This window comes from Amblyomma maculatum, chromosome 9, assembly GCF_055883805.1.
Source record: "Amblyomma maculatum isolate TAMU_Amacu chromosome 9, ASM5588380v1, whole genome shotgun sequence".
NCBI lineage: Eukaryota > Metazoa > Arthropoda > Arachnida > Ixodida > Ixodidae > Amblyomma > Amblyomma maculatum.
The window spans coordinates 50,540,922-50,564,535 of record NC_139352.1 but is presented as its reverse complement, the minus strand read 5'-3'; the positions used below and the strand labels follow the sequence as shown (position 1 = coordinate 50,564,535).

Here is a 23,614-nt window from a genome sequence, read left to right as displayed (position 1 = left end):
ATACTTTTCGTCTCAGTTTCATTTCATGTATTATTTATTTCTTTTTTTTTTTTTTGTGTTCTCTCTGTGTGTGTAAACATGTTTGTGCTTTTTCATTTGTTTTTTTTTTGTGCTGCAGCACAAAGACCACATGGTTGTTCCTGCGCACATTAAATAAAGATTGATTGATTGATTGATTGATTGATTATTATTATTATTATTATTATTATTATTATTATTATTATTATTATTATTATTATTATTATTATTATTATTATTAAAATCTGCTGCTCCATTGACGCAAGGTAAATCCTTTGGAGCATCATGTTATGTCATCCGAAAGACAGGCCATTTACTGGAAAAGCACTCGAGCTTTAGGCAGTCAGCTCCAACAAACCAGCCTCCCAAACGCCCGCCCGTGTGCCTTCAGGAAAGCGTGTATGAACGGTGTTTCATAAAGAACGAACTTAAATGAACCAATCTTAGTATACTCTCCGCCGTGGTGCAGGATAGGATAGGATAGAAAATACGTTAGTTTCTCTAGGAGGGTATTGTGCTAGTTGCAGAAGAGTTCCATCTTCCGTCTTCTCAAAGGGTCGGTGCCCCTATTCCAGGGCTCCGCTGAGCTTTGCTGCTCGCTGGGCGTGCGGGATTAGACCTAGTTGGCATTCCAAATCGCCGCTGGAGAGCCGGCTCTCCCACTGTTCCGCACTCGGGTCTTTACGAAAGCTGTCTTTATTTTTACATTGCCACGTGATGTGGTATAACGAAGGTTTGCTACCACACAATGGGCAAGTGTCCCGATATTGTGACGGGGAAATTTTGCTTAGGATATGCAGGTTTGGGAATGTTCCTGTCTGCAGTCTTCGCCAGTACACTGCCTCTTGTTGTTTTAGATCCTGATGAGGTGGCGGATAGCGGATCCGTACCCCCTTATTGTAGTTCAGAATGTCCGAGTACGTAGGGCCGACTCGCTCGGGTAGATCGTCCGATTGGGAGGAAGCTCGGCTCGTGTACCCTCGAGATACCTGATCGGCGCGTTCGTTCCCCGCTATGTCGGTGTGTCCTGGCATCCAGTAGATGTTGTGTTTGACTTTTGATGGGGTCGCGCTCTGGAGGAGCCTGAGCGCGGCCGGAGCGCTCTGGAGGAGTCTGAGCGGCATGGTGCAGTGATTAGGGCGCTAGACTGTTGGGAGGGTGCGGGGTCCAAACCCAGCCGTGGCGGCCATTTTTGAATGAAGGCGAAAAGCAAGACGCCCGTGTGCTGTGCGAAGTCAGTACACGTCAAAAAAAAAAAAAAAAAAACAGGTGATCCAAATTTCCGGAGCCCGCCACTGCAGCGTTTCTCATCTCCTCAGTCGTTGTGCGACTTTGAACTCGATAAAACCAAACCAAAAGGCACAGTAACAACCTCGTGATTATAGCTGTTTGAATCTTGTGTTGAAAGAAGATAAAATTGAGAAAACAGGGCGAACAGAAAAGCTAGAGCACTTACAGGGGAGAAGGGAGGGCGGGATAGGCACAGAAAAGTCCCAGGTCACATGGACTGCTTTCTGGAATTGTAGTCACAACCACCCCCCTCCCCACACACACACACGCTGCAAAGCTCAACACGCTTAGTTGTTGAGAAGCCCCATTCGTAGCCATGATGGTCATGGTGATGAAATCTTGTTAATATGGCTCCAAGAGCATTCATGGACGTCCCACCCGGTGGACAAAGAAGGACCGATGGCATGTAACCTCAGTAGCTTCGCATAAGTGATGATGTAGTACTATACTGTCCACGCGGTGTGGCTAAGATACAGACCCCTCGGGCTCCAAACATTTCAAAAATGGCTTACGTATCCCACGCGCACGAGATAATAGCGACGCGGGCGCCCAGGATGAAAGTGATTTGCTGCCATGGGTCTTCTGCAGCAGCAACGCAGTTGTTTCAGCAGAACTGCTGCTAATTGTGTGTCTGTGTATGAAGGCTTCATTGTCTGGAAGAACCTTACGAGATAGAAAGAACCCCCCCCCCCCCTCCCTACCTGTCTTCAACCTCGTGGGAACCTCCCACTGCTTATACTTTCCATAAGCCTTCACCCATGAGGAGCCAATCCTGTGCCGAAGGAGAAAAAAGAAACGGTAGGAAAATAAAGCCCCCCCCCCCCCCCACCCTCCTCCCTTTCTCTCAGCATATTTACATCTTCCAGACGCCCCGAACAAGAATCAGACAGAACCGCGTACAGAAAGCCAGTTAAAATAAAAAAAAGCCAGTATCAGTTAAAATAAACGAATTATTAGGAAGCGGTGCTCATATATAAAACAATCGTGATGGTAAACCAACACCGTTAACGCAAAATGGGTACATCATGAAGTACGATCACCCGTCAATGTTCATTTCATCAAAAACCTATCAGCGCCTCTCTTCCGCATTTCTGCCATGACGCCTAAAAAAAGCGGCTCGACGTGCAACCAGCAGAGAGGCAGGCAAGCCCAGACAACTATTTTTCTCCCAGCTTAGTTATCTAGAGACATGTCACAGCAGTGCAAGGCTCGTGTTTTTATTTGAGACACCGGCCTAACGGGGGATGTTATTTGCTCTTTGTGAATTTCCTAGCCTCGCACAGGGGAGTTTGATCACGGCCATTTCGAAAGGCCCTCCGTTGACTGCACGGTAAACAATCCCACGTGGTCAACGCCATCGAGGCCCGCCCTTACACAATCCGTCATATAGCCGATATCGCACGTTAAACCCATATATACACTTGATTTCATCTTTTTGTTTGTTGTTGAAGGATTCTGCGCACCTGTAACAGTGGTAATGTACACATTATGCTTTAAAGAAATGCTTGAACGTTTGAGAAACAAATCTTCACAGCACCTGTTACACGAAATATTACATAATACACATAGATAAATGTACACTGGTTGCCCATTAGATTCATTAGAACCCCGTTTCGTCTGTGCTGTCTTTCGAGCAAACTGGTTGTTTTTGACAAGATGAGTAAAATAGCTTCCTACGTGCTTAACCATCGGCATTTAGTCAGGGAATAAACTTACATATTTATAGTCTCATAATAAGATGAACTTCATTTCTTTCCGGGGCAGTTTTATATCCGGCACCTGTTTTGCAAGTAAACGACACAACCGCCCTAAGTCACTGCTGAACAATAATTACAATGATGAAGAAATTTTCAGCTTTCAAAATTTGTTGCCAGATCATGACAGCGACCAAACGCAGTTTTTACGATGCATTCGCAGCAACTGATTCGTAGCTTGCACTTTAACGTTACTGAAAAATAATCGCTGATAGTCCTACATTTTGTCGAGTGTGTAAAAGTTCTGTCACATGGTGAAATTTATTGTCATTAAAAAAAAACAATTACACTACTAATTTAACATTTATAAACGTCACACATATCAGAAATTCCTTATAGTACTCTCGGTTTCCGGAAATCATTTACAGTCATTTCACAGTGCAACACCAGATTATCTGCCACACCAAGCATCCGCCTTGCTGTGACCTCTGCAAACTCAGCCCACTCAGCGCTCCACACGTGAGCAGTCAGCTTTCCTGTGCGGCGAGCTTTCCTGGACAGTGTCGGCGTAATCTCGTTTTTGGGAAATACTTGTGCCCGGTTGTCTAGCCAGAGTTGATGTCCACTCAGTCTACGGCAACCCGCCGGGCTGTACACTGTCAGTGCTGTATTTCACTCGCTTAATCCTCGAGTCAAGTACGATATAATGAACCAGGCTGCATCGATTCTATCTTAAGTACTGTAGGTCAGAGCACGAACCTTAATCTCTGTGGGCTTTATTAAATCGTAGGCTACAGTCTACGATCTACTAAAATCGAACGAGCGGACAATTCGGGACTTAAAGGTACTTCACGCCAGACTAAAAACCTGCAACGATGATCTGCGCGTGCTGATTGAGAAAATGCATGCCTTCAAAGTCATGTGCAGAAGACGTCACAGCTGTACAGGAGTACGAGGAGACTGCCAGACGGGCAATGAGGCTCCTCAGCAGCCACATAGAGATCCTTGAGGCACCTACTTCCGCTGCTGACCGCCGTCGTTTTACGAAGGCAGCAGATGAGCTCCCTGCATCAGCTGCTTCGTCTACAAATGCAGCTTTACCGGAAAGTTTTGCTGAACCATCTTTCGCCTTAACCCCCGACTCCGTCTTTGAGCTTAAATAGAGGCAAGTCGTATTTGAGGCCACCGTTTTCACGCCGATGTCCAATCTTCCTTTATTCGAGTCAACCCCAAATGCATCAACGGAAGAAGCACAATTCGAGGCATCGACGAAATTCATTGATAGGAGTGATAATTTTAAGAGGTTCCAGAGTTATGTCAGCAGTCAGAGAGGAGTGCCTGCCTTACTGCGGCAAGCACCTTTATGTGAGAGCCATTTCAATCAAGTGGAGGTCTCCCAGAGTAAAGAAAACATTGATTCAATTACACGAATCTAAAGGCGGAAGGTGCCGCGGTGGCGCAGCGGTAGAACATACGCCTCGCATGCAAGAGGACCGGGGTTCAAATCCTGGTGCCGCGCAATTCTCCACCGGATTAAAAAAAAAATAAAAGATCCGCGTGTCGATGGAATTGCATAAACAGGTTTGGGGTGCGATCTGATGCCGGTGAACACCACCGCCAATGCACTCCCTCACTAGAACAGGAGTTGGCCACCCTGGTGCAGTAATTGGCCACTACCTCTCATCATTAGTTCTATAAAACAATGGCCCTCAGTCACTGAACAACTGACCACGGCGGCGGTCAGACCTGTGACGCAGCAGGGGGTGCTAAGAATTCCTAGCTCCGCTGGACAGGCCGCCATTAGAAACTGACCCTGGCAACGCTTAACGCTAGAACCCTAGCCAGTGAAACTAGTTTAGCAGTGCTGTTGGAGAAACTAGAAGGTATGAAATGGGATGTCATATCTTAGCGAGGTTAGAAGGCCGAATGAGGCATATACTATAGTGAAGGATGGGCATGTACGGTGTTATCGAGGTTTACCGGAGAGGCGAGAACTAGGAGTAGGTTTCCTTGTCAGTAGGTACACAGCGGGTAATATAGATTAATTCTGTAGTATTAATAAGATGGTGGCAGGCATCGTAATTAGGCTTAATAAGCGGTATAAACTGAAGGTTATACAGGCCTATGCACCTACATGTAGTATGATGACCAGGCAGTTGAAAGCTTCTACGAAGAGTAGAATCGGCAATGCGAAAAGTAAAGACGCATTATACTGTACTAATGGGCGACTTCAATGCCAAGGTAGGGAAAAAACAGGCAGGAGACCAGGCAGTAGGTGACTATGGCATCGGCTCTAGGAATAACAGGGGGGAGTTACTAGTCGAGTTTGCAGAGCGCAATAACTTAAGAATCATGAATGCCTTCTTCAGCAAACGGAAGAACCGGAAATGGACATGGAAACGTCCTAACGGGGAGACTAACAATGAAATCGACTTCATAATGTGTTCAACCCCCGCCATTGGGCAAGACGTAGAAGTAACCAGGAACGTGCGATGCAGTGACAACAGGATGGTGAGGTCCCGAATTAGCCTAAATCTGAAGAAGGAATGCAACAGATTAGTAAGAAAAAAACTCGTCAACATATTAGCGGTGAGGGGGAGGGCAGAACAGTTCTGGATCTCGCTACAGAACACATATACAGCTCTAACCGAGGATGGCGACATTACCCTAGAAGCAATGAACAATTAATTCAAAGATATCATTACTGAGTGCGCTATAGAAGTAGGTGGTAGGATAGTTAGAGAGGATACCGGTAAGCTGTCTAAAGCGACGAAATATTTGATTAAGAAACGCCGGAGTATAAAGCTTCCAATCCAACAGACCAGATAGAATTGGCCGAGATATCAAAGCTAAACAATAAGTGCAAGGTGGCCGATATAAGGAAGTATAACATGAAGAAAATTCAGCATGCTGTAAAGAACGAGGGAAGCCTTAAAGCGGTATAGAAGAAATTGGGCATAGGCAAAAACCAGTTGTATGGGATAAGGGACAAGGTGGGCAACGTCATCACGAATATGGACAAGATAGTCAAAGTAGCCGAGGAGTTCTATACAGATCTCTGCAGTAGCCAAAGTAGTCAGGACCATAATGAGATTGGCGGTAGGGGAAAACAGTCAGACGTTCCACCAGTGACGAAGAGAGCATTAGAAACTATGAAAAAGGGGACATCAGCTGGAGAGGATAAGGTAACTACAGATTTGTTGAAGGATGGGGGGATATCGTTCTAGAAAAACCGGCCATCCTGTACACACAGGGCCTGGTGTCATCGATGGTACCGAAACCATGGAAGAATGCAAACAACATCCTCTTTCATAAGAAAGGGGACTCTAAGGACCTTAAAAATTACAGGCCAATCGGCTTACTGTCTGTTACGTATAAGGTATTTACTAAGGCAATTGCTAATAGAATCAGGACAACATCAGACTGCAATCAAGCAAAGGATCACGCAGGTTTTCGAAAACGGTACTCTACTATCGATCATATCCATACCATCAACCAGGTGATAGAAAAATGCTCAGAATATAACCAGCCCTTATACATGGCATTAATTCATTACGAAAAAGCATTTGACTCAGTTGAAACCTTGGCGGTGATGCAGGCATTGCGAAATCAGGAGGCAGACGAGCCGTACGTGAAAGTGCTGGAAGATGTATACAGTGGCTGCACAGCAACCATAGTTCTGCATAAAGAAAGTAACAAAATTCCGATAAAGAAAGGTGTTAGGCAAGGAGACACAATATCCCCAGTACTATTCACAACTTGCTTAGAGGAAGTACTCAGAGACTTGGAATGGGAGCAGTTAGGGATAAGGGTAGATGAAGAATACCCCAGTAATCTGCGATTTGCTGATGACATTGCCTTGCTAGCTAATTCGGGGGATGAACTGCAAATAAAGATTGGTGACCTAGACAGGAAAAGTAGAAAGGTAGGCTTGAAAATCAATATGCAGAAGACTAAGGTAATATTCAATAGCCTCGGGAAGGAACAGCAGTTTACGCTAGGTAGCGAAGCACTGGAAGTAGTAGGCGAATATGTCTACTTAGGACAGGTAATAACTGCAGATCCGGACCGTGAAAAGGAAATAACAAGAAGAATAAGATTGGGATGGAACACATTTGGCAAGCACTCGCAGATTATGACTAGCAGCTTACCGGTATCGCACAAGAGGAAAGTATACAAAAGTTGAATCTTACCTATACTCAACTATGGGGCTGAAACGTGGAGGCTAACTGAGAGGGGTTCTTCTTACGTTGAGGACCACCCAGAGGGCTATGGAACGAAAAGTGGTAGGGTTAACATTAAGAGATGGGAATCGTGCAGATTGGGTCAGAGAAATAGCTCAAGTTACCGACATTCTAGTGGAAATTAAGAAGAAGAAATGGGCATTGGCAGGACATGTAGTGCGAAGAGAGGATAACCAATGGACGCTTAGGGTAACAAACTGGATTCCAAGGGAAGGAAAGCGTAGCAGGGGACGGCAGAAAGTTAGGTGCACGGATGAGGTTAAGAAGTTCGCAGGGGTCAAGTGGATGCAGCTAGCACAGAACCGGGTTAATTGGAGAAATATGGGTGGGAGAGGCCTTCGCTCTGCAGTGGGTATAGTCAGGCTGATGATGATGATGATGATGATGATGATGATGATGATGATGATGATGATGAAAGCCGGACAAAGGATTCTCGGCGGTGCACAATCGAGATTGTCTTCGAGCTGCCAACGGAAGAAGACTTTAAAAGAGAGCAACATCTTCGTCCTGTACCTGATTCCATACCCTTGGAGCGAGAATCCAAAAGAATCCGGAAGCAAACAATAGAGGAAGACGGAAGTGCGATCAATGACTCTGCAAGAGAAAGAATCAAAAGAATGCCAACAGCAGAGAGCGTGAGAGAGAGACTGAGCGCCTACTGCCACATTGACAAACGTAAGCAGAGCCGGGTATTAAACGCAGTGTAGAGGCGTCCTGGTGTCCTGCCCTTCTTCTTGTATAGGCTTGACATTAAATTTACCCGTCTCATTCGTATAAGACACACGCATGCTGTCGAAAGGGCGATAATATATGACATGTTCAGGCCCAAGTACCAGACCTGTGAGCGCCGTACAAAGCAAAAAGCGTGCAAAGCGATGCTAGTAAATCTAAAAGACGGGTGGTTGCGTGCCTTCCATATGTGAAATCCGCGCATCTTGTTGTTGTTTTTTTCGGCATTCTCGAAATACATGGATATTTTTCTGCTCTGTGTAATATTGCAACACTCTAAACAGTAAATCGCTAGTACATTGCATAAGACACGTATTCAACCCCAACAAATCCACCGTAAACTCGGAAGCAGACATACGCCGCGTGCTCTTCTGCGAGCGCCGCCGGCTGTCGATCCCCCTGTCGCAGTGACGGTGGCGCCACCTCTAGGTAGATCTCGTGGCGAATATTAGTCGCAACAACATCCTCTAGATGGCGCCAGAAAGTCCAAGCCCATCATAGGCTGTATACTTCGTCGAAAACAATCAAAGCATATGAGTGATTCAAAAAGAACGCGATCGTGCGCTCGGAAGCTTAACTAAACATTCTATGCGTAAGGAGCCTATAACACAAGAGCTTTTGTTCTGAATGCAGTATTTGAAAGATGTTTCTTCTACTTCAGAACTATTCCTATGAGCTATCTATTACAGGCTTGTGATGAGCAAGCACCCCTATATATACGTGAACACACGGCAGACTGGTGGAAAGTACATATAGCAGAATTGGAACGATAGGTTAATCAGCAGGGGTCTTCGTACCCCTGAAATGTTCCATATACTTTTACAAACTCGCGTGGTCGACATCGACTGGCTTGCTTACCGTGAAACGTTTTATTTTAATGAGGACGCGAGCCTGCGAAGATAATAGACAGTTTTAGTTTCACGTACGTGAGGCGTTCACGGACGTGAACGTGAGAAGTCTACGTAGCCGACGCGCATGTCGTTTGGAACCCTTATAGTTACACGTACGCGACGCACGCTGCACGTCGTTCCTAGCGCCATCTATTGACAAATACAGACACTGTTACAGCCATTCTAATACAAGACGAGTCTAAGCCAAGCCTGTTTAACTGCGTCGGAGCGACGGTGCATCGGGTCGTCCTCGCCCTGTGTAAATCGCATCTGTTCTTCTATACCTTTGCCACTTTTGCGTTTAGCAATGCCTCGGAGTATTATGTGTGACCGCTACCTGCTCTCCACGCTGTCGTGGGAGGAGATCGATGATCTCATGATGTCGAGGGCGGAGCGGGTTCTTTATAAAGGCTCTCTGGAGGATATTGAATATTACTTCAGAAGAAAGAGAGAATCTGAACTTTTGCGCAACCGCTCGCACCGTGGACTCCTCAATATTGATAGTATAGAGCCCTCCCTATTCAGGCAGCAGTTCCGTTTTGATAAAGCGGACTTTGATTACCTGTTTGGTGCGCTTCAGGTGCCGGAAACTGTGAAAAGTGCACAAAACGTCACCGTGCCAGGTCGGGAGGCATTATGCATAACCCTTAGACGCCTAGCCTACCCAAACAGGTGGTGTGACCTCGAAGCCATATTTGGGAGGCACTCATCGGTAATGTCGAGTGTGGCGACGCAAGTAGTGCATCACATTGCCCACAGTTTCAAGAATCTGCTGAATGATAGCAACAACCACGACTGGCTGTCTCCTGCACACCTAGCGAAGTTTGCAAGTGTAAGTAGACTTGATTGTTTTACCTATTCCCTGCAGCAGTGTTGCATGGAGCTGGTGATAAGTGTCCTGTCATCCTGCATAATGTCAGTTTTTCGCCCTGTAAGGTATCTTGCGTTATATTACTTTCAGTTCAGTTCAGTTCAGGCGTTCAGTCGTGTCCGACTCTTCGTGACCCTATGGACCATGTCACGCCACGCTTTCCGGTCTCTCACTATCTTCTTAACATCACATAGCTTCATCTGCAATGCCTCGAGAATGCCATCTAACCATCGCGTTCGCTGCCTACCCCTTCTCCGGCGACCCTCAACCTTTCCCAACATCAAATCTTTCTCCAGCGACTCCTCTCTTCTCATCAGATGACCAAAGTAGCTGAGCTTTAACTTTAGAATTTGACCCTCCAATGAGCAGTCAGGGTTTATGGTCGACAATATCGACTGATTTGATCGTCTGGCAGTCCAAGGAACTCTTAAGAGTCTTCGCCAGCACCACAATTCAAACGCGTCGATTCTTCGGCGGTCAGCCTTTTTCACAGTCCAACTCTCGCATCCATACATTACAACTGGAAAGACCATAGCACGGGTTATACGGATCTTGGTTGGCAGACTAATGTCTCTGCTCTTTACTAGGCGGTCAAGGCTAACCATTGCTCTCTTTCCCAGAAGCAGGCGTCTCCTAATTTCATGGCTGCAGTCTCCTTCCGAGGTAATCTTGGCGCCCAAGAACAGAAAATCTGTCACAGCTTCCACTTCTTGTCCATTGATGCTCCAGGACTTGATAGGGCAAGACGCCATGATCTTCGTCTTTTTAATGTTCAGTTTAAGCCCAAACTTCTCACTCTCTTCTTGTACGCGCATCAGAAGTCTCTTGAGATCCACTTCACTTTCCGCCATTAAAGTGGTATCATCCGCATATCTAAGGTTGTTGATGCGTTTTCCAGCGATCTTCACTCCAGCTGAAGACTCGTCCAGACCGGCCTTCCTCATGATGCACTCTGCATATAGGTTAAATAGGCAGGGCGACAGTATGCAGCCTTGCCTCACCCCTTTCTCAATCGGAAACCAATCAGTAAGACCATGCCCAGTTCTGACTGTGGCCTCTTGCCCTTCATAAAGGTTCCTGAGGAGACAGATGAGGTGAATTGGAACTCCCATCTCTTGGAGAGCTTGCCACAATCTGCTGTGATCTACGCAGTCAAACGCTTTCGCATAATCAATAAAGCAGAGGTAAATGCGTTTCTGGAACTCTCTTGCTTTTTCCATGATCCAGCGAAGGTTGGCAATTTGGTCTCTAGTTCCTCTGCTTTTGCGAAACCCAGCTTGCACGTCCGGAAGCTCCCGATCCACATACTGCTGCAGCCTACCTTGCAGGATTTTTAACATCACCTTGCTAGCATGCGAAATAAGCGCGATCGTGCGGTAGTTGGAACAATCTTTGGCACTGCCTTTCTTTGGAATGGGGATGTAAACTGACCTCCTCCAATCCTGTGGCCACTGCAGGGTTGTCCAAATCTTTTGACATAATGTATGCAGTGTGTTAACAGCGTCGTGGTTGAGGTTTTGAAGCAACTCAGCTGGAATACCATCAATTCCGCTAGCTTTGTTCTTAGCAAGGCTGGCTAAGGCCCATTCAACTTCACTCTTCAGGATGCCCGGCTCGAGATCAGTAATCACAACCGTCCTATGTTGGGTTTGCACATCCGGGTCCTTCTTGTACAGTTCTTCTGTGTATTCCTGCCACCTCTTCTTTATCTCTGAGGCTTCAGTGAGGTCCTTTCCTCGTTTGTCCTTTATCACGCCCAGCTTAGCACAGAAGCTTCCTTTGATATCTTTGATTGTCTTATACAGAGCTCTTGTGTTCCTTAATTGGCTGTTGTCCTCAACTGCTTGACACTGTATGTTCAAGAAGGCATTCTTATCTCTCCTTGCTATTTTCTGAAAATCCGCATTGAGAACCTTGTATCTTTCTCTTTCCCCCTTACCTTTTGCCATCCTCCTTTCCTCAGCTATTTGCAAAGCCTCTTCAGATAACCAGTTTGCTTTTTTGCATTTCTTTTGCTTTGGAACTACCTTAGTAGCAACTTCTTGTATTATATCACGAACATCAGTCCACATCTCTTCGGGCTCTTTGTCTTCTAGATCTAATTCTTGAAATCGATTGCTCACTTCCACAGCATATTCTAATGGAATCTGATCCAGATCATACCTGAAAGGCCTTCTAGTTTTCTGCGTTTTCCTCAATCGAAGCTTAATTTTGGCAACAAGAAGCTGATGATCGGTGCCACAATCGGCCCCAGGCCTTGTTTTTACTGCTTGTATAGCGCTTCTCCATCTCTGCCGGCAAATAATATAATCGATCTGATTCCTGTACAGACCGTCCGGTGAAATCCATGTGTACAGGCGCCTCTTGTGCTGTTGAAAATGAGTATTCGCTATTGTCAGGTTGTTTTCTTGACAGAACTCTACTAGCCTCTGCCCAGCTTCATTTGGCTCACCAAGACCGAACTTGCCTGTAATTCCGGATATTTCTTCACTCCCGACCTTAGCATTCCAGTCTCCTATGAGAAAAACGACGTCTGATGATGGGGTGCGGTCTAAAAGGCATTGTAGGTCCGCATAAAATCTCTCAACGTCAGCTTCTTCAGCAGCAGTGGTCGGTGCATAGACTTGGATAACTGTTATGTTGAAAGGGTGACCTTGGATCCGAAGTGAAATCATTCGGTCGTTTTTGGGGTTGTACCGTGGCCTAATGGTTAGAGCGCCCGTCTCGGCTGCGGGAGGTGGTTAGTTCGAAACCCACCGCCGGACACCCACCGGTAAAAATGGGTACAAGCGTCCCCCGGCCTGGCGCTCGGCTTTTCCAGGGGTGTGCGTTTGGGAGAAGCTCCGTAAACCCCGCTGCGCGCCCCTCCTCCGCAGTGGGCCCAAACCCAGTTTCGAACCTCGCAGCCTGCATAGGTGGTTCTGTTTGTCTTTCAAAGGTACTTCCTTTGACCCCTCACCTGAAGTGCTCCCTTAGAGGCTCAGCTGCAGCAGTCCTAAAAAAAAAAAAAAGAGGGCCACATAATGGGCTGTTGCCGCGCAAGGCGGACTTATTGTTGTCCGATGGCGGAAAGAATCACTGCCACATCGGCGCAACTATTTGGGCCGTGGCACCTTTTCCCAAGCATTTCACCCCAGAAGAGCCGAGCACCAGGCCGGGGGAAAGCTTGTACCCATTGAAAAACCGGTGGGTAACCGGCGGCACCAGGGATCGAACCCGGTACCTCCCGAATGCGAGGCGGATGCTCTACAACAAGGCCACCGCTTCGGTGGCCTTGTTGTAGAGCATCCGCCTCGCGTTCGGGAGGTACCGGGTTCGATCCCTGGTGCCGCCGGTTACCCACCGGTTTTTAAATGGGTACAAGCTTTCCCCCGGCCTGGTGGCCTTGTTGTAGAGCATCCGCCTCGCATTCGGGAGGTACCGGGTTCGATCCCTGGTGCCGCCGGTTACCCACCGGTTTTTCAATGGGTACAAGCTTTCCCCCGGCCTGGTGCTCGGCTCTTCTGGGGTGAAATGCTTGGGAAAAGGGGTCACGGCCCAAATAGTTGCGCCGATGTGGCAGTGATTCGTTCCGCCATCGGACAACAATAAGTCCGCCTTGCGTGGCAACAGCCCATTATGTGGCCCTTTTTTTTTGTCCTGGAGCCCCTTGCGACTGCTGCCCTACCCGACCTGTGAGAACCAGACCTTTGCAGGTCATTAGTTGTTCGAAACTTTAAGCCCTCTAAGGAGCACAGCAGGGTTAGCAGAGCCTCTTCCAAACGCACACCCCTGAGAGAGCCGGGCGCCGGGCCGGGGACGCTTGTACCCATTTTACCGGTGGGTGTCCGGCGGTGGGTTTCGAACTGGCCACCTCCCGCAGTCGAGACGGGCGCCCAAACCACTCGGCCACCACGAACCGAAGTGGTGGCCTTGTGGTAGAGCATCCGCCTCGCATTCGGGAGGTACCGGGTTCGATGCCTGGTGCCGCCGGTTACCCACCGGTTTTTCAATGGGTACAAGCTTTCCCCCGGCCTGGTGCTCGGCTCTTCTGGGGTGAAATGCTTGGGAAAAGGTGCCACGGCCCAAATAGTTGCGCCGATGTGGCAGTGATTCGTTCCGCCATCGGACAACAATAAGTCCGCCTTGCGCGGCAACAGCCCATTATGTGGCCCTTTTTTTTACCGAAGCGGTGGCCTTGTGGTAGAGCATCCGCCTCGCATTCGGGAGGTACCGGGTTCGATCCCTGGTGCCGCCGGTTACCCACCGGTTTTTAAATGGGTACAAGCTTTCCCCCGGCCTGGTGCTCGGCTCTTCTGGGGTGAAATGCTTGGGAAAAGGGGTCACGGCCCAAATAGTTGCGCCGATGTGGCAGTGATTCGTTCCGCCATCGGACAACAATAAGTCCGCCTTGCGCGGCAACAGCCCATTATGTGGCCTTTTTTTTTTTTTTTTCGTTTTGTTTTTTTAGGACTGCTGCAGCTGAGGCTCTAAGGGAGCACTTCAGGTGAGGGTCAAAGGAAGTACCTTTGCAAGACAAACAGAACCACCTTTGCAGGCTGCGAGGTTCGAAACTGGGTTTGGGCCCACTGCGGAGGAGGGGCGCGCAGCGGGGTTTACGGAGCTTCTCCCAAACGCACACCCCTGTAAAAGCCGAGCACCAGGCCGGGGGACGCTTGTACCCATTTTTACCGGTGGGTGTAAGGCGGTGGGTTTCGAACTGACCACCTCCCGCAGCCGAGACGGGCGCTCTAACCACTAGGCCACGGCTGCGGTAGTTTTTTAGGACTGCTGCAGCTGAGGCTCTAAGGGAGCACTTCAGGTGAGGGGTCAAAGGAAGTACTTTTGAAAGACAAACAGAACCACCTATGCAGGCTGCGAGGTTCGAAACTGGGTTTGGGCCCACTGCGGAGGAGGGGCGCGCAGCGGGGTTTACGGAGCTTCTCCCAAACGCACACCCCTGTAAAAGCCGAGCACCAGGCCGGGGGACGCTTGTACCCATTTTTACCGGTGGGTGTAAGGCGGTGGGTTTCGAACTGACCACCTCCCGCAGCCGAGACGGGCGCTCTAACCACTAGGCCACGGCTGCGGTAGTTTTTTAGGACTGCTGCAGCTGATGCTCTAAGGGAGCACTTCAGGTGAGGGGTCAAAGGAAGTACCTTTGAAAGACAAACAGAACCACCTATGCAGGCTGCGAGGTTCGAAACTGGGTTTGGGCCCACTGCGGAGGAGGGGCGCGCAGCGGGGTTTACGGAGCTTCTCCCAAACGCACACCCCTGGAAAAGCCGAGCGCCAGGCCGGGGGACGCTTGTACCCATTTTTACCGGTGGGTGTCCGGCGGTGGGTTTCGAACTAACCACCTCCCGCAGCCGAGACGGGAGGTGGTTTACTTATATTACTTATGTTTGCTTAAATGTGGGACACGCAAACTGGCTGTATTAGATGACAATGCGGCATATCGAGATGTATTACTCTCCTCCCTCAGCCAGCTATGTGCTGGGGCAAAGAATATGAAAGCGATAGTGGCACGGGGCTAGCGAGGAGTACCAGGAAATCAGACTACTCATAAAAAAGGAATCTCTCTCTCCAGGAATTCCTCTTTGAGGAATGATGCATCCACATGGTAGTCGCATGTTATACACTAACCCCCCCCCCCTCCCCTCCCCAGAAAAAAAAAAAAAACTTCATTTTGATGGGGGAATCTTATTTGGCTGTCTCTCAGTCTGAACTCTACACCTCACCTTTGCAAATTTCAAGTAAAAGTGCAACATTATTAAAAATTTCACATTTATGTTAGTGTTGAAATTATGTCAACAATAACTCAACGTCCCATGTAAAAGAGCTTACTTGATGTTCCTGTTTTGCTGATATTCAAAACTCAAGTTTTGATTGCATTTCATAATGTTATCTTGCAGGCCGTACAAAACCGTGGTGCCGCTCTACCCAACTGCTGGGGATTTATAGACGGTACAGCTCGCCCCATATGCCGACCAACAAGGAACCAGCGTGAATACTTCTCGGGCCACAAGCGCATGCACGTGGTAAAATACCAGTCGGTGATGTGCCCAAATGGGATTGTGTGCCAACTTGACGGGCCTTATCCTGGAAGGCGGCATGACGCAGGTATCTAGTTTATTGTTCAATACTGAAGAAAATTGTGCTATCATAGTAGACATCACAGCTGTAAGGCTATAGTTTCATAAGCAGTATATGGTGTTTAGTTTCTCATCAAGCAGCAGTTATTACAGCCACCATATAAGTGTGCTATATTTAGAATAAATATAATTACAGGAAGGCACAGAGAAAAACAGCTGTACTGCTAACATAAGCATTTTTCTCTTTTCTATTTCTGAAATGGTGTGTGTGCCATGTACCAATACAGCAAACAGTAATATATATACAGTTTAGATGATTTCATAAAACACTTAAAAGCTGCTTGCACATGTTATGTAGCATGAATATTCAGTTTATGTGCCAATTTCAGTGCGATTGATGTAGTTTTGCAGTTCTGTAGGAGTGAACCTCTGTTATCATTATTCTTGCAGGGATACTCAAGACCAGCGGCCTGTATACCAAACTGGAGAAACTGGTTGGGCATCATCAGTTTGTGCTATACGGCGATCCTGCCTATCCTTTGAAGCCACTCCTGATGAAGCCCTACGGTGGCTCTTCTTTGACGGCCACACAGCTGGCGTTCAACTACTCCATGAGTCGTGTTCGGCAATCGGTTGAGTGGGGATTCGGAAAAGTGGTAGCCGAGTTCGCCTTCCTTGATTTCAAAAAAAAATCAAAAACTGCTACGTCAGCAAGTAGCACAAATGTATAAAGCTGCAACAATCCTGACGAACTGCCACACATGCCTGTATGGTAGTCAGGTTTCACAATACTTTGGAATTGATCCACCTAGCTTGCTAGAGTACCTGACACCACATTCTATGCCATGAACATGCTTGTTTGTTTGTTTGGGGGGGTTTGTTTGTAGCCGGCACAGTAGCCGGCACAGCTTGGGCACAGTAGCCGAGCACCTTACCACTGTTTTTAGAATGTTCAGGAAAGCAAATTGATTCGGCCGAGCACAACCTGAATAGTTTTGCTGTTCAAAATGCTGCCTTGTAGCTGTGCACAGTTGCTAAGAGCAACTACCTAAATGCAACGCTGTCATTTTATGTTCTGAATTGCAGCCATAAAAATAACTTGCCTGTCTCTTTAAGCTTTGTAGGTCATGGCTTCCAGTACTGGATATTTATGCACTGCAATCAACACAGCGGGACAGATCACTCAAACCACATGACACAAGAGCACACATTGGTCTCCTGTTTTGCTTGTAGCACATAAATCTCCAGTACCTTGTGTAATTACCATGCCTGTTTTGTTTTATTTTAACCCTCTCATTTGTAATGTATAACTGTGCCCTGAGGGCGTAATGGAGAAAGTTTGAACATTAAAATGCCTACAATGCCCAGATCACGTTTTTTACATGTATTCAAATGTGCAGCAATTCCAGCGTCGGCATTCACAAAGCATGTTTATTTGCTCATTTCGTAGTGTTTTCTTGGGGGGCAATCCTGGTCAGCAGATTTTCCAGGATGCTAAAAAACATGCGGCGTTCGTTTGCCCTTTCTTGCCTATCGTCCGCACGCTCTTCTGCACGTGAACGCCATTCTTCTGCCCGTTCTTCAGCCTTTTGTTTCAATTCTTCTTGCCTCAGATGCATTTCATGTTTGGCTTTCTCTTTCTCCCATTGAAGGCGGTCTTCTTCTAGTGCGATGCGTCTCGATTCGATCAAAAAGTCTTTTTGCTTAAGAAATTCATCGTGCCTCATTCTTTTTTCAACAAATTCATAGTCGGCTATCTCGAGCCTTCGAGCTTGGTTTCTTTTCCCTGTAGAGCATAGGAGTAAAAAAAAAAAAAACAATCAGCCTCTATAGTAGCACGAGAAAGTGCCCACATAGAAAGATTTGGAGATGAATTTGGGCAAGCCATGTTCATTACAAGGGAAGCACATTAAGTATTGCTGTTTGCCTTCTCATAGACACAAGGCAAGTAAAAAACCACACAGCCCTAATTAAAGGCAAAATCGAGTACTAGCACAAACAGTGAACTGTACAGCGACATGTTTCCAGCAAAGCAAGAGCAATGGTGAATCAGAGCTGGCGTTGATGTAGACTTGTTTGGCACACTGTTCTGCATGATGTACAAGGCATTCTACGAGGGCATGAGGTATGCTGACATGAACATAACAGATGCACGAAACACTGACAGCTGCACAGATCAGCACAAATATTTTTCAAAGTACCTTATTGCATAAACTGTTCCTTTCGTCAATAATATATATATCCTCTCTTTCACTCATGAAGTGAAGGAGTGCAGGAAAAAAAGTGAAAATTCAGCTTTACTAGTTCCCAGCCGCATAGCATACAGAAATTCAAGAAGCAAAATCAAAACAAGAAGAAAAAAAATGCAGGCAGAGCAACATGATGGCAACAGCACAAAACCACGAATGACAATACAGGAATGGCTTGTTTAGAAAGGCGAGATCAACTGATTCTAGAAATAAGTAAAAAAAAAACTATTTGAACTACAAGAGACATCGGGTATAAGTGAAAGTACACACTCGAGAAAGCCTAAAGATAAAAAAAAAAGTTACATTAGAGGAAGTGATGGAAGAAACCAAATGCGTATTGTGTGGTATGAACAGAAGAGGGTTGCTCAATAAAAATTACATAACAAAGCAAGAAATACATCTCATGAAAGGATTTTTGTCAAAGAAAAACAATTTCGATTCTTTTTCGAAGTTATTTAGAGAGTAATACCATTATTACAACAGAAGTTTAACAAGTCTGGTAACATTCTGTATCATTTGTTGTCCATAACTGGTACTACACGTTTTCATTAACCAAGGTTGTGTGCTTCTACACTAATAAGCTAGGTTCCTTTTACGAAGGGATGCCGACTGTAATAGGGAATAGCTGTTATTTTATTTCAAAGTTGTAATGGTGAACCAAGAAGACATTGGACCCACCACATGCCCGAAGTGTTCCACACCAGCTGCGGAAGTGGATGTTTGCCACCTGCTGTGGACTTGTGCAGCCACAAGGGCATCTAGGACACAGATTCTGCAGGAAGTGGGACTGGCGGCAACAAGGGCGAAGAACTTCTCCAAATGGCTCACCGACAACAATAAGAGCAGGAGCCTTCTCCGGTTCCTTATGGAAAATAATTTACATGATCTTTTTATATGCCTTGGCAAGCTTACGTAACAATAAAAAAAAAAAAGAACACAGGCAGTGAGAGTATAGGTTGTCTGTTTTCATTATACAATACTTCCCAACAGAGGTTGGGAAGAGTGACTTCTAGGGGCACTTTCAATATTCCTTAGCATTTTTCTCTGCGAGTAAAATTGATTTCACAATCAGTTTTATGGTAACTTATTCTATTCATAGAAACAGTTTGATATTTTTGGCTCTTTATAGCCATACCAATTTCCAAGTTCCTTTCATGAGCATTCAGGTAGGATATACTGGAGTCAGTATATTGTAAATTGCAAAATGAAACAGCTGTGGATTACAACGTGCTCTGAAAATAACTTACCGGTGCTGCGAGTGGGTTCGCTTCTAGACGGCCGCGGATCGAAGACGTCGTCTTCATGTATGACAGGTGTGGAGGGCCTGCTGTCTCTCGACGAACTTTGGATGACCTCGGGCGCGACGATAGCGTCCGTGCCAAACACGGAGAGCGAAGGATCATCGTCCGGTATGGAGTAGTCGTCGGCATCATTGGTCATTTGGCTTACCAAATGCGCCACCGTCGTACGTCCAGAGCCTGCAATGAATAATAAGAACAGTGAAGCAGATTTGGCTGCGTAAAAAGCTAAGACGTAGATAAAAAGAAAAGGCCGACGCTACAAAAACTCCAGGTATGCTTACATCCTGCATCGACGTCAGGCATGCTGCCGAGGTCCGTTGCCGCGTACACTTCCGCTGCGGAGTCCCTTGCTAGTGCGGCTGAACTTCTCGCAGCAGCAGGCGAGCTTCGGGAACCACAGCTTTGCGCTGGTTTTTTTAATGCTCGTGTCTTGTGCCCATTTTCTTTGGCTATGGTCAATATTTCCTCCAACAGTTGCTCTAGTTCGGAGTACTCCTCCTCGGTACCAGACCTAACCCAAGCAAAAGAGAAAAGTTTGTATGTATATTACGCTCCTTACTGAAGTAAAACGACGAAGCGACTTACTTGCGGAGGCTTCTCCTGTCCCTGTCAGCATATTGGTCCAGCAGGAGGCATGTGCGCTCGCGCACGGTGCGGGCGGTAAAAAACTTCCCCCGCGCCTGTGTCAAGCGCAAAGCAATTTACGCCCACCGCGCTCCACGCTGCATGTTATCCTCAAAAGGATTGCAGTCTCTTACGTCTCTCAGCATGTCCAAGTCGTCGTTCTTGGAGAACCGAAGGCGCGGAGGTGCAGCACTCATATTTACGACGTCTTTGCTGACTTTTGACCACGGCGTGCTTCTAACTCACGCTTGATTTTTCTGCCTTCTCACCAAATCTCACGAGATCTCGCAAGCTTCCGAGTTTCACCAGGGGGCACTGGTTTCGCTGTGCTTCGCGTGATCTCGCGAGACCATTGCTATGGCAACGGCAAAAGCTTCTTCGTCAGGCTTAACAGCTGTAAAATCGTGCTTCTATCTAAAAAATAAAGGCTATTTGTCACTTGAAACATTATGCGAGGGTAAGATTGGGCAAACTGAAGGCGAATACAACAGTTTAGAACACGATATCACGCCGAGGAATTAGCGACGAAGCTGTTATCGATGTGAGGCGGGCGCTCTGGTCGCCGCCATGTTGTCAACGCTACGAGTACGCCAGCAACGTGAAGACGCCAACGTGAAAATCCGAATCTCACGTACGTCCGTGAAACTCCCGCGGACTCTTCACGTTCTGCGCATGCGCACTGGTCACACGTAGGCGCTTCACGTACGTGAAGCTCCCACGTACGTGAAACTAAAACTCTCTAATAAACGCCGGCCTCAGTTGGTCAGGAGCAGTCCCAGCCCTCGCCGCCGCAAGTGCCTGCCGCCTCGCGAGTACGGCGGACTAGGCCTTTTTGGGACCGACCGACAAGCAGGAAGAAAGTGAGGGCTAGATTGACATGCCCAGGCCATATCTGGATAGAGAGCAACTACTCTCTTCACAGTGTGGGCATTCGGAATATTTGGCTGTGGCTAAAGGCACGTCGAACGGACCCGATCAATGGTTTTAAATGTACGTGACGTACCCGGTGCGTTTTTCTTCGGGATACGTCGGAAAAGCCGTACGGATCCGGGAAATATTTTTCAGGGGTACGGCGGATGAACCCGATCGGTAGTGCTTACGTCCGACGGACACGACGCGTTCTTCTTTTTTTTTTTTTTTTTTTTTTTTTTGCCCCGGGATACGTCGGAAAACCCGGACGGATCCGAGATCCCCAGATGTGTGATTGTAGCAGCAAAGAATGGATGATATGTATACTACGCATGATGATAGGTTTACGTGAGTTGGGCCGCGGCAGATTGGCATTGTACGGCCAAAGCGCAAGCGCATACGTAATCGATGTCGATATGAAGGCCAGACCGTGGCCCGCACGCCCGCTCATTTGGTCCGTTATCCTGTGTATTATCGTCTACGACGGTGGTTATGTAGTTTTGGTTCTTCAGTTTCCTCACTTCCGTCTATGATGAGTTGCGTCACGTAACGCGTCGCTTTCTGCTGCTGCTTTGCGGTGCGGCAAGTTGTATACATACAAGCGGCACTGAAAAAGCTGCTGGGTACCGCCCGCGTGTCAGCATCACGTCCTTTTTGTTAGCTGTACGGCTGGAGGTGTAAGCGCCGATTGGTGCTTTCCGTGAGATGCGTGATGTCCGGACAACGTCCTACCAGAGTGATCTGATTAGTGTGCTGAGCGTGTTCACTTATGATCGCCGATGTTCCACGTGCATGTCAGTGTTTATTCAGTGGTAAGTACAAAAATGTCGCGTAAACAGAGCTTCGTGGAAACTTATTGACGCGCGCTGTGCACTACGGAGCTCAACACTCAGAAATTGCGCTATTTCTACAAAATACACACCCATTGTTTTGAAACTTTGAAAAAAAAAATGAATGGCAATACTTTAACCAGGCGTTGCACAAAGTTCGGAATGCACATGATATAGTTTTCGCATGTTGGAGTGGACAGAAAAATAAGGGCCCCGCCCACACCGCCAAGATATGCACATTACTACAGCTGAAAATATTAGCTGCCAGGCACAGCACCTTCGGTCAAGTTTTGTGCTGTTATTGAAAGCCACTTTTTGTTGGAGTTAAAGATTATTTCTTTCTTTTACAAGAAAGGGGAAGCCAAGGCAAAAGGCGACAAGCCTGACTGGGCCTTGGCTCCCAAAACAGATTACAACAGACAACAGCACATACATCCAGTGTATATAAAATATATATAAAAAAGACATTATGCAACACTTACATACGATATGTAAAAGGTATCAATACATGCAGTATTCATTGGATATTCATAGCAATCATTAATAAAGGAACAAGTATGCTTTATGTGTTGATGACTAGTGGTTTTTCAGTGTATTATGTTTTTTTTTTTTTTTTTTACTTTTTCCGTAGTTCCTTTTGCTGTTTCATGCTAGGCAAACGCAAATGGTACACATTTAAGCTTGTCAGTCCAAAGCTGAACATGAATATCTGCCATGCATATGACAGACAGCTGCACGTAATGCTGGAGAGGTTGACGTGTATAGCATGTACGTACACGCTGCGACATCTCAGCGACAACTGGCGTTCTGCTTGAAACGACGCCTCGTCCCGTGGGAAGTGCAAGCCTTATTTGGAGCTGTGAGGCCATCCTGGGGACACACGCGGAGAATATGCCAGACCCTAAAAAGTGAGTACTGGAGATAAGTTAGGCTATTCCACTACTGGCTTCTAATCCTCGTTTTGGAGCAGCAAACAAGTAGCGCCAGAACATTAGCGGCATTCAAAACATTAGCGGCGCAGACAACAGAGTTCTTGTGGCAGCGAGGGCGATGTGGACTACCAAAAGCGAACAAGGCATCAAAGCAGACAGGAGAAGGTATTAACGTTTTGGGTAACGTCATTTGCCCTGAAATACTGAGCATCTTAGAAAAAGGACCAACGTTTGCGTTTCAGCCTCCCGTGCAATGGGAAACATTGATTTCGCTAGTGCGTTAAACTGCCTCAAGAACCACAGAAAATAACGAAGACCGTCTAATTGAAGATGGGGTGGCCTGCCTGAGGAGTAACGAAGGTCACCTGGTCAAGGGAAAACTACCGTTTTAAAAGTCACAAGTTATCTTAACCGACAGAATCTAGTCGCTTTGCAGTGCGATAAAGAAGATGGCTTTACCATCTTACCAGCTGGCATGTTTCAAGAAAAAGCCCTAACCGTCATTGAGAAGAATTTTAAAAAGTCAAATTTGATTCAAAGCGATGTCGACGTGCTGCCAATCAGCTACTGGCACATCTAGGCCTTGAAACCCCGAGGAGAGCAGTGGACAAGACGAAAAGCGGATGTTTAGAAGTGTTTTATACCTCTAAAACACATACACCTGAATGCCCTTTCAGGGTCATAGTGTCTGAGAACGGCACATGGCAAAAGCTAGTGAGTTCATACCTGCAACGGTGTATTAAAACCTTGAAGCTGGAAGATCCCTTCATCATTCGAGGTTTCAAAAAAATGGTCGGCATTCTTGAACAAAATTCCTCCTGCGCAGTGAGTGGCCTTTCTGTTGACATAGAAGACTTTTATTACTCCGTTCCTAATGAAGATCTCCTCATGGTGCTCCGCGATTCGACCTCGGAAAGCGGGGAAGTAACATTCCAGAACAGCGCAGGAACCAGAAGCGA

At 46.9% G+C, this 23,614-nt stretch overlaps 1 protein-coding gene and 1 pseudogene across 2 annotated transcripts; one reads left to right on the top strand and one right to left on the bottom strand.

The window, feature by feature from the left end:
* Positions 1 to 9,091: 9,091 nt before the first annotated feature.
* Positions 9,092 to 17,179, top strand: LOC146179048 (uncharacterized; annotated as a pseudogene). Its single transcript, XR_014700680.1, has 3 exons — positions 9,092 to 9,697; positions 15,631 to 15,838; positions 16,261 to 17,179. The product of XR_014700680.1 is annotated as an uncharacterized LOC146179048 (transcript).
* Positions 16,947 to 20,260, bottom strand: LOC146179047 (uncharacterized). The gene is made up of 5 exons (XM_084578770.1): positions 20,119 to 20,260; positions 19,946 to 20,040; positions 19,642 to 19,871; positions 19,307 to 19,537; positions 16,947 to 17,596 (listed from the first exon to the last, which is right to left on the bottom strand). Exons 1-5 carry the CDS (start codon positions 20,179 to 20,181, stop codon positions 17,250 to 17,252), a joined length of 966 nt encoding a protein of 321 aa, XP_084434896.1. The 5' UTR covers positions 20,182 to 20,260; the 3' UTR covers positions 16,947 to 17,249.
* Positions 20,261 to 23,614: the final 3,354 nt, after the last annotated feature.